We start from the raw sequence: 14543 nt of genomic DNA, 5'->3' as shown, positions 1-14543 counted from the left end.
TTCTGGTTCAATCTTTATGATTGACTCAGACGTTTCTGGCTCAATCTGTATGATTGACTCAGAAGTTTTGACTGGTCTTACCCCGTATCTTAGTTCATCGTTGGAAATTCTATTGGCAGCATGCTGCAAACCTAACTCGATCGCGTACCACAAGTACGCGCCCAGTCTCGTACATCGCTTTCCCTTAGGATTTTTGTTAAGGCGCATGAGACTTTTTCTAATACAATTATATTTTAAACAGACATTTTCTAAAGTTATAGTCGTGTTCGTTGTAACCCTTAATTCGTCGGCTAACATTTTCCCATCTTTTTGCCAATTTACATATTTGTTTTTTAGACCCCAGCACTGCGGATATTTTTTTAAAGCCTCACTAAATAAGACATCAGAGATAAACGGCATACTTAAATAATATTATAATATAATAAGTAAGATGTAATTAATTTAAGGAAATGTAAGAATATATATCCTGAAAAAGAAGAAAAAAAAAAACATTGATTGGACTGAATTTGAAACTAGATAAGAATTTGTATACTTTATGTGGGTTTTGAAGCTTGCCTCTGGGCGTTACAAACCTTTTGGAAAAAAAATGATCCTATAACACATTATAACATTAAATAGAATTGTCTGATTTTTTCCATTTTTATACAGATGCACTGCTTATAGAATACACGCCCACTATTTCATAGATGTAAGTGGTGTGGTTTATGGGTAAAGAGGAAAATACCAATATTTTATTACTATTTAACAACAGAGATGCCACGAGTTTAAGTAGTACTGCAGGTGTATCCTTTGACCAATTTAGCCCATTTTCAATGCCAGCCTGCGTGCGAGTACTTCCAATGTTTGTGCCAAATTTGTCTCGGATAAGTTTCAAAAGATGATAATCAATATATGGAATTAAAGAGCTTTTAAAACTAGTTGATGACTTTTTGGTCTACCCTGTATGTTAACGTTTACAACATTGACTACAGGACGTTGGAAACAAACCAACTATTAAATTTAGTAATAGCATGGGGTGTTTACATGTGTAAACTTTTTTTCCTTTTTAGTTCACCAAACTATTAACTGAACTTCGAGGAAACATACAAATTGAGTTGAGTGGTTATATCAAATAAATATGTAATTTGGCGTATGCTTCATTCATACTGGTGCTTAAAATATATATTCAATATACAATTACGTAACAAAATGATAACGTTTCCATCAATTTAAATATTCCGAACTGTAAGAAATAGCTAACTATTAAAAAATCTTTTAAAACTTTTAATTTTTGCTTACATTTTTCTTTGCTTGATTGTCCTATTTATACGCTAAAGAAACTCTTAGCATATGGCCTACCGAAACTACTGTTAGTTCCTGCGTCCTTTCATCAGCCTACAATGTCTTTGTAATGAATATAAATTTACGGATAAAAAATTGAAACTTGTACATTCTTAACGTGGTATGATCTGCGCATCGTCACGTTCACTGAATATCCAAAATGGACCGATCTAAAGTTAAAGTGAAACAGTTTATAGGACCATCTAGGATGATAAAATATTAGGAAACTTTTCGGAATTTTGAAAACTTGTTTGATAAGGCGAAAGTAAAAAATTACTGGAAGAAAATGCATTTACCCATTTCTCGGCTAAAATTTCATCAACTTTAAAAAGGGTGAATACTTATTAATGACGTTTTCGATATGCTGAAAAATGAAAAAAACGAAGTTGCTTTTTTAAATTCAATTTATTAAATTTATATTTTTTACATCTTTTTACAATAGTTTTAAATTATAACTAATAATTTTAAATTACAACTAAATTAAATATAAATTTTAAATTCATATTAACTATAAACTAAATGATATTGGCTGCATTCTTTGTTTTTATTTTTATTTTTTTTATTAATTTTTAAACACAGGTTGATGAAAGCTCTACAAAACAGTTCTGCTTTCAAAGGAACACTTCAGAACTACCATCAACCTCCGAATGTTCCCTTTAAAGCAAACGATTTAAAGTCTAATTTTAAATCAAGATTTATTTCTTGTTTACTTTTTTCCAAACTATAATTAATTTGGTTTCTTATGGGCTAATGTTTTTAAGAATCACATGCTCATTGCTATTGTTTCGATATTTTCAATAATGCGTAACAAAGTGACATGTGTTCAAAATTCATTATAATTCTTTTGTAAAAAGAAAAACGAAAATTATGTCGTACTTCAACTGGCTGAGTATTACATTGTGAAATGCAATACGACGCCAGGCGCCCCAATTAAAATAATTATTGATTACATTAGCATAATATATCACCTGTAGAATTAAGTATAAATATCTTTACCAGAAATAAAAAAAGCCAATTGTTATCACAGCAATTCACACAATTCAAGTTAAACAATACCACAACTACATTCAATATTGAACCACACAACACAAAAAAGCACTATCACAGGTTTCAAGGACAAAATTTTACACATAATAGCAGATCTAAATAGTCTTCAAATTAAAGAACTCGGTACCAACCCCACTAACGAACAAAAATCTGTCATTACCAATAACAACGATACATACGTTTTAACCATATTCGAAAACGGCTACGTTAAATCCATTATCTTTGCGGCTCAACCAAAAACCTTTTTAGAAGCAATTAATATTGCGATATTGAAGGTGCGACCCAAACAAATTCATAGGTAATGAGACTAAATTACCAAAAGAAAAACTCACACAATCACCACAACAACAACGAAAACTCCTACACTAACGAAAACAACAGAAATCAATATCACAACAATAATCCCAATAGAAGCAATCAAAGACACAATAATCAAAACAAGAATTATCGCAATAATGATAACAACAATTTTAATAGAAACAATAATAATAATTCAAATACCAGTAACTACAACAATAATAATAGGAAATTTAACTATTGAAATCAAAATAACAATAACAACAGAAATCAGAAAAACAACAACGCAAACAATCACGCACACGCCTCAGAAAACCAGGGAAACGGATTTCCTCCGGATTCCTTGACGATGCCCCTGAATTGGGGACCAAACATTTAAACCAGGCATCCACAAAACATTTAAGGCAGGCATCCATTGAACACCTAAACCGATCAAAACCTCATTTCTTCTCCATCTCAAAATTATCCAACTAGGTACTACTAAATATCCACAATGCAACAAAACCCTAAATATCGTTTCTATTAGACACAGGAGCAGACATCAGCCCCGGTAAAGCACACCTTTTGGAACACTACCCACTAAACAACTCAGAATCTATTAACCTAACAGGAATAACCAACGAATGTATAGAAACATTGGGAACAACACATTTAAATATTAATCTAGGTAACGGAACATAAAATACAATTAGTAGACCCGAACTTCCTAATACAAACCGATGGAATTATAGGAAGAGATTTCCTACACAAGTATGCATGTAACATAAATTATAAAAATTTCTCTCTTACAATTAATACATATGATGACTAAATTTAGCTCCCCATATACGACGAAATACTTAATAAAAGCAACATATTTCTTTCCCCAAGATGCCAAATCATAATCGCCATAGATATCACAATGGACAGCGATGCTTTAGTACTATATAAAGAAATAGAAAAATGAAAATTTTTACAAGGGCGCAAAAAATTTTGTTTTTTAAAACATTGCATATTATCTTTTTCAGTCTAATGGTTTAGTTTAGTTTTTCGCAAGAATTTCTTGAACTATACGCTGCTGTAATCCATCAAGCTTATAGTTGCTTTAAAAGATTTTGAAATTTCTTACTGTAAAAAAATTCTTTCTTAATAGGAACGAAAGCTGTCTTTAAAAATCTGAGTTCAATATGAATAATTGAAGTGAAATGCAGAGCAATCAATCGACATCCTAGACGTTCTGCAATAATGAAAAATATCTTTCGTATAATAGTGCAAAAAAGGGAAATTCTGATGCAGGGCATGCAGAGCATCCCTTTTTGCTTTTGCAGTATTCCCAGATGTGATTGGCGGACTATTCAAAAGAATTTTATAATGAAGCTTTTAATATCTTGAACTTTTTTGATTTTAGGAATATATGTTGGGAGTGAGTACAAATTAGTTCGGTCAATTTTTTTATTGTCGAAAATGCTAATCAACGTATTGTGTACTACTTTCTTTCACCCCTGAGGCAATTTTCGATTCTCATCTCGAAAGAATGTGCCGTGTTTTGAAGCTAGCCCTTACGTGTATAAGATCCATGGTAATCGAACTGCAATGTTGTTGTTTTAGTATCGATTTTCAATTTGTTTTTTTTTTATACCATGATATAAAATACTTTATTTTCGGACTTAAGGTGGAGCATTAGATATTAGGGTGGTCGGCTCATAGGCTGCCGAGCTTTGCTTTACAATGATCGCGTATAGCCAAATTAATTCTTTCGTAGCCATGGCGAACGAATAAAATATATCTATCTATATTTTCTTAAAGTTTTCCTTTTCCTTAGCACACATTTCGCACTAAATTAACTTTTCTAAACTTTGGATCGTTTACTTTTTCGAAATTATAATGCGTTAGTTATTAGAAAACTAATATTTACGTCGTTTGCCCTTCGATTAGTTCCCATAATTTATTGCTAATTTTTCTTCAATAAATTTAGTTTACATCTATTGTATTGTATCTCTTAATTAAATTTTTATGTACAGTTTTTGGCTTATCTTTAATTTGTATTGTGACATTGGGTTCTTTGATATCTATTACTTCATAGGGTCCTTCATAGGATTTATTAATCTTTTCCTGTTGTGTTTCTTTAATAAGATTTGTTCTCCTATATTTATATCGATTGCATTCGTGTAACGTTCTTCTGATAGTTGTGTTCTTGCTACTTTTGCTTTTTCTAAGGAGTATTTTAACTTTATTTTTAGCTCATTTATGTAGTTTTCTGAGTTGTATGTAAGATTTGAATTTAATATTTTTTCGTTGGGCATGTATGGTAATTTTCCATATATTAGTTCGAAAGGTGTATATTGTGTTCGTACGTGGTGGGTAGTGTTATATGCGAAAGTGTATGTAGTATGGTATCCATTTATCCGAATAATTTTTTTTTGTAAAGGCTAAAAAGTATTCGTTAAGAACTCTGTGATTTCTTTCAACTGTACCTAAAGTTTCGTGGTGGTAGGGGGTTGAGAAATTTTCATTTTACAAGTGTGCTTGTATATACTTGTTGTTATATGCCGCTATTATTTTGTGAAATCAGACGTATATATGTAAGCTGCACCTACAACATTGATGAGCCTGTTTTGGTGTGATCTTCCTCTAATGTCTTACAAATGGATGAAATAAACTTTAAATAGGACACACATGACATTTGATTAAGTTTTGCTTAAATTTTGAATAAAGTTGATTAGAATCCGTCCTCTACCAAAATATGTATTCTTTATACGATACATACATATATATAATAATATAAAGCGTGAATTTACATTTTTCCTTTTTTATATTTGACTATTGGGCTCATGATTTTGTGAAGTGGATTTGGGAAAAGGCAATGAAGTTTTCTGATGACAGTAATCAAACCAATTCTTCGATTCCTAATTTTTAAAGGTCGTTATATGAGAAAGGGTGGCAGTGGAGGTCCTTTATTTCAGTTGAATGCATATAAACGGGTTAAGAAATATTAGCAAAATATCAGAAAGATTCTGCTTCCTTGGTTTTCTACTGACTACCCATAATCTTGGGCACTTGATATTATAATATCCCAGAAACCGATTTCTCGTAAACGTCAGGGGATTTTATCTATTAAGTCGACAATAATTACTTAGAATTAGAACAATTAACTTGTCACATTCTACTCTCCAAGTCATTTTATTTGGTATCGATGGTATTAGGATGAAAAAAATTAATTCGTTTTAGAATGTAATCGCTTATAATTTTGTGTAGGAATGATTGAGGTTTTCCATTTCGGCAATAATTGGTATTGACCAATTTGACCCCTTTTCAATATCAACTTGCCCGTAAAAATAAAAAATGTGAATCTGCGATTTCGAATACTTAAACAACGATCACTTTGGATTATATATGTTAAAGGCAGAACTCGGTGTAGACAATAGTTGGGATCGAACTTAAGAAGGCTGTTTAGTCGTTCCATTCAATTTATAAAAAGTGAATTGTTATTTCAGTTATTTTCAAAGTAGTTTAATATAAAAGCTCTATATGATAGTCGTAAATAGAAATATTATTATATAATAGTATAATAATAATATAAAACATATGAATTTAAATATATATATGAAATATATATTTATTGTACAACTGCGTTATATTCATATTGGCGGGATTACAAATACAAATATGTGTACCGTCATATTATTCACATAAGCCGTTGCTTTTTTACAATCAGCGTTAAGAGCAAAGAACGTGCATAAGTTACTGTCATTCCATGTCAGCATGCAGATTGTGTGCAGAGAAATGAAATGTGACAGCTATGTGCAGAATAGTTTTCCTTATGAAATAAATTGCTTGATCGTACAATGCACGTGAAACTTCGAATTTTTCAATATTAATATAATTTTAATTTATTGATTCTATTCTATGGGTCTCCTTGCTAACAGTTCAAAATATAAATAATGAGAAATTCACTTACCAGTCAATAAATAATCTAATTTTTTTAATTATTTAAACACTTTATATAATACGAATATAGCAGAACTAGAATATTTTTTAATTTTTCTTTTTGATTTTTATAATATGGTTTTTAACCAAATTTAAATTGAACTATTTAACTGTTTCAAAATGAAATTAATAATTTTTAAAACACTTTAACACTTTTAGGTAAATTTTGTTCAGTTGAAATAACTGCTTTTTGCTGTTCTGTGGTAACTTTTGGAATGATCTTTTATTCGAAATGATTGCGATGGCCATGTAAAATTTTCTTTTTTTGCAGAAAGCCTTTATCTGGTTTTTTTCTTTTCAAGGTATATAAGAAAAGGAGCATATATGAAAAGAGCACAGAGTTGCTTTCCTATAAATGTGAATGGCGAAAATGAAATCTCACTACACTATGTATGAGTTTCGTTTAATTTCTTGATTGAAAGATCGTGAATAATGATGATCTTAATAGACGTACTATATAATATATAATCTTGCATAAATAAAATAGGTTGCCTCTGCTGTTCCTACCGTCTCTTGAGAAACGTAGATTTATTCTTGGCGTTTCCTTTCTAATTAAAGTAATAAATGGTACAATTGACTCGCCCGTATTACTTCGTGAGATAGGCTTCAATGTCCCTAACCGATTTATTTGGATTAAGCTTAGTCAAGGCAAATATAATGACGAACTGTATAACCAACTCAGAGTTGTTTGCAAGAACCTAAATGACGTCTATCACTTATTCTCATTAACGGACTCCTTAAAGTCTATTAAAGCATCTTTGCTTAATATGCGCGATTTACCTATGTCATACTTAAACTAGCTCTTAACCTTAAAATATCACGATGAGCCGAAAATGAATTGTTGTTAACTATTATCGGTTGCCAAGCTTATGCATGTTGGCGATGGCTTAGGGGTTCATTTGCAATTTGGTCCTGTACCGGTTGTGGGTGTGGCTCTATGCTTGTTGTGTATATGCTTTTTTTCTTTTTTTTTCTTCTTATTTGTTTTATTATAATTATACTAAATTTTATTATTAATTAATATAAGTTTTGCATTAAGAGCCAATTAAACTCGACTGTTATTTGTTTAGTTGAGTTTCTAGTATAAGTAGAATAAATAAATAAATAAATAATAATTTTTATTTTTGATAAATTTATTTGGCAAAAACATGTTTAAAATAAAAAATTTAATAAAATATGATTTCATAATGAATCTAAACAAGTAAGATTTTTGGTTTTTTTACTACTTTCATGTACAACTCTTGCGATATGTGTGGGGTAACAATATAATGTAATATAGGCACAGCGTTGCTGTTGTTCTTGTTGTAGATACACAAGTATGTACAAACATATGTAAAACGCCGGTCTTTTAAAAAGTACAATGAGTTTGACCGGTGAGGATGTTTCGCAAACTTTTTTTTTTTTAATGTAATACTAAAATTTTTTTTTTTTTTAGATAAAAAAGAAACGTCCACCAGAAGATGTCCCAAAAGATCTCTCGCAAAGTAAGTTGTATAATTTTTTTTTTTTTTTTGATTTAATATTAAAATTTTTTTTTTAGATGAAAATGAAACTAGAGACTGGCGTAATGAACGCCGCGATGAGGGCGCCAAAAACTGGGGCAACCGCCGTCCGTCTCTCAGAGTAAGTTGTACAATTTTTTTTTTGTTTTTGATTTAATAGTAAAATTTTTTTTTTTGTAGATAAAAAAGAAACTGGACCACCAGAAGATGTCGCATAAGATGTCTCGCGTGAAGAACCGCCGCTTCCGACCCGTAGGCGTAGGTGGAGAAGTGCTGGGCGCCGCCCCCCTACCGATTTGCGAGAGTGGATAAACCGCCAGCAGAGCGGGCAACGGATGGCTACGCCGACAAAATTCACCGTTTGATCTACGCAGTGTGTTGAGCCGCCCGAATCAGGGCCGAGAAGCGCCCACGCGTGGTAATAATATAATCGTAATAAGTAAGTATAATGGTATTAAAAATAATATTTATGATATTTATTTTGTGAGTATTTTTAGGTACAAAGCAGGCACCACTCTTAAAACACGTTTCATGTCAAATGAAAACGCTTATTCTCTATGCATCGTGTCTTCAATGGGAGACGACTATTAAAAGAGCAATAAATAGATTTTTCAATTCCCAAAAAAAAAGAATCAAAATTAGTTTTTAACTAAAACTTCTATTATAAATATAAACAGTTTAAATACAATAAGAATAGCAATAATGTTTAATATACAATTAAAAACCAAAGGGAAAAAAAGTCGTCGCACTTCAGCATACTAACGTTGAAAGTTGTTAGTCTTAATTTACCAATTATTTTTTAAAAAATAAAAAGATGTATTTATTTTTTATAAACACTAACTATAGTCACCGCTTTGGTTTAATTAAAATGTATACCTTCCGAATTAAAGGCTAATAATAAACGCAAGAAATCACCCAAATCCATTGAACGCGTTCTTGTATTCGCCATATTGAGCTTCACCAATATATTTCATTATATATCACAGCAGCTGTTAGAGTTTCCTCCTTTAAGATTTCAGCAAAAGCAAGACATATTATTATTCGAGTTGATGTAGCACGAGCAAAGATCATTACTTACGATGTTTCAATCACGAAAATAAACGAAATTCATGCAAAATGTGGTGAGATTTTATTCTGATCATTATTAGTATTTATTGAAAGCAACTCTGTGATCTCTCCATCCTCCACAGATGGTAAATTTCTTATAAACCTCGCAAAGGATTTTGTATAAAACTGTTCAAAGGCTTTCAATTCAATCAATCAATTTGGCAAGCTCGCAAAGCACACACGAAATTGACCGAAATTAAGAAGAAAAAATTGAAGAAAATTTAATTTTCTTACATTTTCACTAAATACAGCGTTTTTAATAAAAAAATACTTTAAAATTCGTTTTGTGCATTCAAATAATTTAATTAAAATATACTTTAAAATTCGTTTGGTGCATTGAAATATTTTAATAATAAAAAGATACTTTAAATGTCGTTTGGTGCAGTGAAATATTTTAATAAAAAGATACTTTAAAAGTCGTTTAGTGCATTGAAGTAATTATTAAATTTTAACTTTTAACTTAAGTGGTAATTGAATTTTACTATTTCATATATTTTATTTCTTAAATTATAAAATTAAGAATTTTGTAAATGGTGAATGAAAAATGCTCAAAAAATGATGCAAGAGAAGATTAGATATAAAATAACAGCAATATTTTCAGTTTAACAGCTTTTCAGTATTAGTCTTTTATATTCTTTTATGTTTTTCAACTTTATTTTTTTAATATGCGACAAAAGTTATTAATTTATTCGATATCCTGTTTGAAAAAAACATATTTCCATATTTCTGGTAAACGTAGATAAGCGATTTTTGGGTTTTACACAACAAGGGTAGGAACTTGTAAATTGGTAAACTCCTCGTGGCAATGTTTCTCCGTATTTTTTATTCAATTAAAAGTTATTGTACTTGCTATCACAGGGATGAGGGTATATTCATTTTGCCAAAACGTCTGCAACAACCAGAAGGCTGCTTTAGCGATTCTATAAAATTTATCTTAAACATTGGAAGATCATGCGATCGAAGGACATACACTTACAGTGCAATCTGAAGTGAAACCACCATTGTTTCCGAAAACAATATAAATCTGTTTTGACTTAATGCTTACACATACATGCACATATATTTTATGGATAATCCTACATTATCTATAAAAAAAAAACAATCATGTCGACCCAAAAACATACAGTATTAAAATTTTTTTTTTTTTTAAGGAAAAGATGAAGTATTTGGCCACAGCCGAATATAATTTCCTTACTTTTTTTTTAAATTTCGATTTCGGTTGTTATTATTGAAAACAATTTCTTACTAATTAAAAACAAACATAACAAAAAGAAAATGATGTCCGGTTTAGGTAAACGAATAGTAGCCATTTTTGGGTTTTAAATATAATTGAGTGTGAATTATTTTTACCTGCGTGATTGGCGACAAAGAACAACAAGTATATGCGCTGACGGAACGTTTGCCTTTTAGTTTTTACTATTCGCACACGTGCCAATGGTTATTTCCGAAGATTTGACAGAAGATTTGTAGCGGTAATCATACGATCACTTTTCTTATCAGCACCCGAATCGTCTCTTGGTACTGCATATTTTATTAAACTGACCTACCCGACACGTTTGTAACTACATTTATGTTTTGGTTCAAAATATTATATTGTTCTATAATTTTTTGTAAAATAAATTGACTCGGTAATTAATATGCTACAAAATTAAGAATTAATTTTTATATATACCTTCACATTATGTTCTGTTTGATTCCACTATACACTATTATGATGTTATTTTTCTCGGTTATTTATATATGACCATATGGTTTTATTTATTTTGTTTTTCTTTTCTTCTTTTCAGGATATATTAATATTTAATATAAATTTATTTACATTAGTATATATATTATTTATATTATTATACACGTTATTTAATATATTATTATATAATAAAATGGTCTTCATACCTGACGCACTCTTCAGCGAAGAATTGAAAAGTTGTCCAGAGTTGTGGGGTCTGGGAAAGGGATATGTTTCTTGGAAAAACAATGGTAGTAGGTTAGCTAACATACTCACAAAAAAAACAGGTACACTTATAACAGTGGAAGACGTTAAACGAAAATGGAAAAATGTCAGAACGTATCTAAAACGATTGGAAAACACGGAGGGAACAAGGTTTACGGGTATGGGCGCGTATGTGTGGTACGCGCATCAATTAGGATTGGAACGTACTGTCGCTAGAATTACCAAACAAATTTTAGCGGACGGGGAAGTACCAGTAGAAGTAGGTTGTGAGGAAATAAAAGTAAAAGAAGAAGTACAGATGGACACAGATTACGAAGAATTTTTACGGTTTGACGAAATGGACAACAGATTATCACAGGAAAAAGTGACAGGGGAACAAACGGATTTACAGACGAATGAACGACTATTTAGCATAGAAAGCCCCAACATTATGGATTATAGTTATAATGTAAATAGATACAAAAATGATATAGACGACGAGAAAGCGATAACATCGAATAGAATTACCACACAAATTTTAGCGGAGGGAGAAGTACCAGTAGAAGTAGATTTTGAGGAAATAAAAATAAAAGAAGAAGTACAGATAGACACAGATTACGAAGATTTTTTACGGTTTGACGAAATGGACAACAGATTTTCACAGGAAAAAGTGACAGGGGAACAAACGGATGTACAGAGGAATGAACGACCATCTAGAATAGAAAGCCCCGATGTAATGGGTTATAGTTATAATGTAAATAGATACAAAAATGATAAAGACGACGAGAAAGCGACAACATCGGCGGCTGCAGCACGGGGGAGGAAGGATCGACGCTTTGAACCCGCCGTAACCCCAGACGAAAGCCAGGAAGTGGAAGAAGCTCAAAGAGTGGTGCCGGACATTGAGGCACTGCGAGGGGTCGTGAGGAAATTAACTCCTCACGACAAAATCGTACAACTACACTTCAATGAAGTGTATACCGGCCTAAGGTCAGCATATACTCGATCCGAGGACAAGCTGTATGGACGCGGGTACATTCTAAACCAAGAATTAGCGGAGACGAAAGAGTACCGGACGGTACTCGTTTTCGGAGTACGCAGTATATTGACGGCGTTCAACATGCTACTCAGCGCCTATCCTATCATCCGCCACAAAGGGAATCCAGAACTATTAGAGGAAAATTTAAGAATCGCGGAGGAGATCGGACTGGAAGTAAAAGCGGTGGTCTGCGACAGGAGCGGCCAAAATCACAAGGCAATTAGGATTTTCGCAAGCGGCGAATTTAAAAGGCAACGTGCGGATGGCAGCAAGTATATAGTCGTACACATGTACGACTATATACACATCCTGGAAGCATTCCGCCAGAAAGCGATTACATTAAACCGACGATATGACGCCGCAATTGTCACCAAAGTAGCTGCGCAGAACGCGCCCATCTGGGGACACTGGGAGACGAGAGGCGCCAGCTTGTTAATCACCTCACCTAGAAATTTAGTAGAAACAGTCCAATTTTTCACACCAGCAATGCCAGCAATGTTGGAAATAGCAATTCAACGAGGAATCATTGGTAGTGCCATAGAAGTTAGGACGTACGAACTCTTCGCTGCTATGACAAAATTTAACAAAATTTTTCACAGCGGCAAAATCAACAGCACCAATTGGCAGGCCCAAAGAGCGGTGCTAGAAGAAGTTAGAGAACATCTCAGTTCCGCCCTTGAGGCGGACCTGCTAGCGGGCGAAACCGTGCAAACAATGAATAGATTTATAAAATTAATGGACGGGCTGCTGGAGGCTTATCCTGGCATAACTATCCATTCCTACAGGGTAAGCCAAGATCTACTGGAACGTTTCTTCTGCAAGGTAGCTCCAAACAAGAGAAATCTTACCAGACCGGCGACACAAATAATGAAGCTGATCAACCGCCTAATTAAATTACAAATACAATTTTGGGGCAGCGGACAGTCTACCACCAATGATTACCATCTTATAGAGTTGATGGATTACACGATGGAAGACCAGGCCGAAGAAGAGTTCCTGCCATTCGGCCTGGATGGGGTGATATTCGACGACGTAGTCACCGGACAAGTAACTAGAAAAGAGGAAGGATACATCTGGCTGCTCACGGGCTACGGAATAGCTCAGTACATACGTGAACATCTGCGTTGTCAAGCCTGCCTGAAAGACCTCACGCTAAGAAAAGAAGATGCAAATGACCCGAGAGACGTTGTCATCGCAGCCCACAAATATCTGGAACCCGAATTCGCAAAGCCTAAAGTTTATGACGCATTTCATAACGCCTGCGACATATACAAGTTCGTGATACTGAACCATATGGTCGAAGCAAACATCGGCAAGCGCCTGCAGGCAACAATAGTAGCACGGCTTGCCTTCTTCAGGGAGGCAAGCTCCTGTCCCGACGGAAGAAACCACCGAACAAATCTGCTAGGCTTCATCATCAATTTGCTGCTGATTGGAGATAACTGGGTACAAGAAACTGTTACCAATGTGTCATCATTTTGAAGGAAAACCAGAAAAGTGGAGGTAAAAGCAATATTAAATAAATATATATATATAAATTACTAATTTCTTTCCTCTATTTCAGAATGCAAAAGTATCCGCCCACCATACTCTCCGTTCAAGTATAGGAAAATTGTGCTTTAAATACAGCAAAGGTAATTACAATTTTTTATAAATATATTTATAACTTTCTACATTTTTTCTTCCAACTTACTTCTTTATATTTATTTAATCTTAGATAAAAAGACAAGTATAAGCCATTCTATGCCGCTTAAATGCCGCCTATTACCTATTTTAGATTACAATAAAAATCAAATCCAGTTATCTGGTCGCCGCCTCATACCGATGAAAATTCGCTACATGCCAAAGGTAGGCTACATTTATCTTTACTTGTTATTATTCCAATTTATTCATTTCTTTTCATTTTATTTTAGATTAAAAAATAAGAATACGCCTCCACGCATCGCTTCAGCAAAACGCCATACTTACGTAGGCTAAATGGCAAGTTCTGGTCATCTTTGTGTATACAATTTATTAATCACAATATTTTTCTTTTGCAGATGTCAGCAAACCGAGAAGATGTGAATAGGCATAGCAGGAATTTTTATTTATTTATATGTATGTTATGTATCATTATGTACGTTTTAGCGGGGCTTTTTATTTATTATATATTACTACGTGTTACTATGTATTATTATGTATTATTATTATTGTAAATACTATTGTGATTTTTAATTAAGTCTATAATGGTGAAGGCCTAAAGGGGAGCCAGCCATTTAAAACAGTTGGCAACGCGCCTATCACGGTACCTCAAGGGTGGTGTGGAAAGCCGTGCCAGGAAGCCGACATAAACTAT

At 32.8% G+C, this 14543-nt stretch overlaps 1 protein-coding gene across 2 annotated transcripts; it reads left to right on the top strand.

The window, feature by feature from the left end:
* Nucleotides 1–11049: 11049 nt before the first annotated feature.
* On the top strand, nucleotides 11050–14188 carry LOC119639482. Of its 2 annotated transcripts, none has more exons than XM_038036890.1 (4): nucleotides 11050–13711; nucleotides 13773–13842; nucleotides 13986–14056; nucleotides 14122–14188. In XM_038036890.1, the coding sequence occupies exon 1, from the start codon at nucleotides 11120–11122 to the stop codon at nucleotides 13688–13690; it is 2571 nt and encodes an 856-aa protein (XP_037892818.1). In that variant the 5' UTR covers nucleotides 11050–11119; the 3' UTR covers nucleotides 13691–13711; nucleotides 13773–13842; nucleotides 13986–14056; nucleotides 14122–14188. The 2 variants fall into 2 exon arrangements, with proteins under 2 accessions (XP_037892818.1, XP_037892817.1); XM_038036889.1 differs by having other exon boundaries at nucleotides 13926–14056.
* Nucleotides 14189–14543: the final 355 nt, after the last annotated feature.

This window comes from Glossina fuscipes, unplaced genomic scaffold, assembly GCF_014805625.2.
Source record: "Glossina fuscipes isolate IAEA_lab_2018 unplaced genomic scaffold, Yale_Gfus_2 112, whole genome shotgun sequence".
Classification (NCBI taxonomy): domain Eukaryota; kingdom Metazoa; phylum Arthropoda; class Insecta; order Diptera; family Glossinidae; genus Glossina; species Glossina fuscipes.
This window is presented reverse-complemented; position numbering and strand designations above follow the sequence as displayed.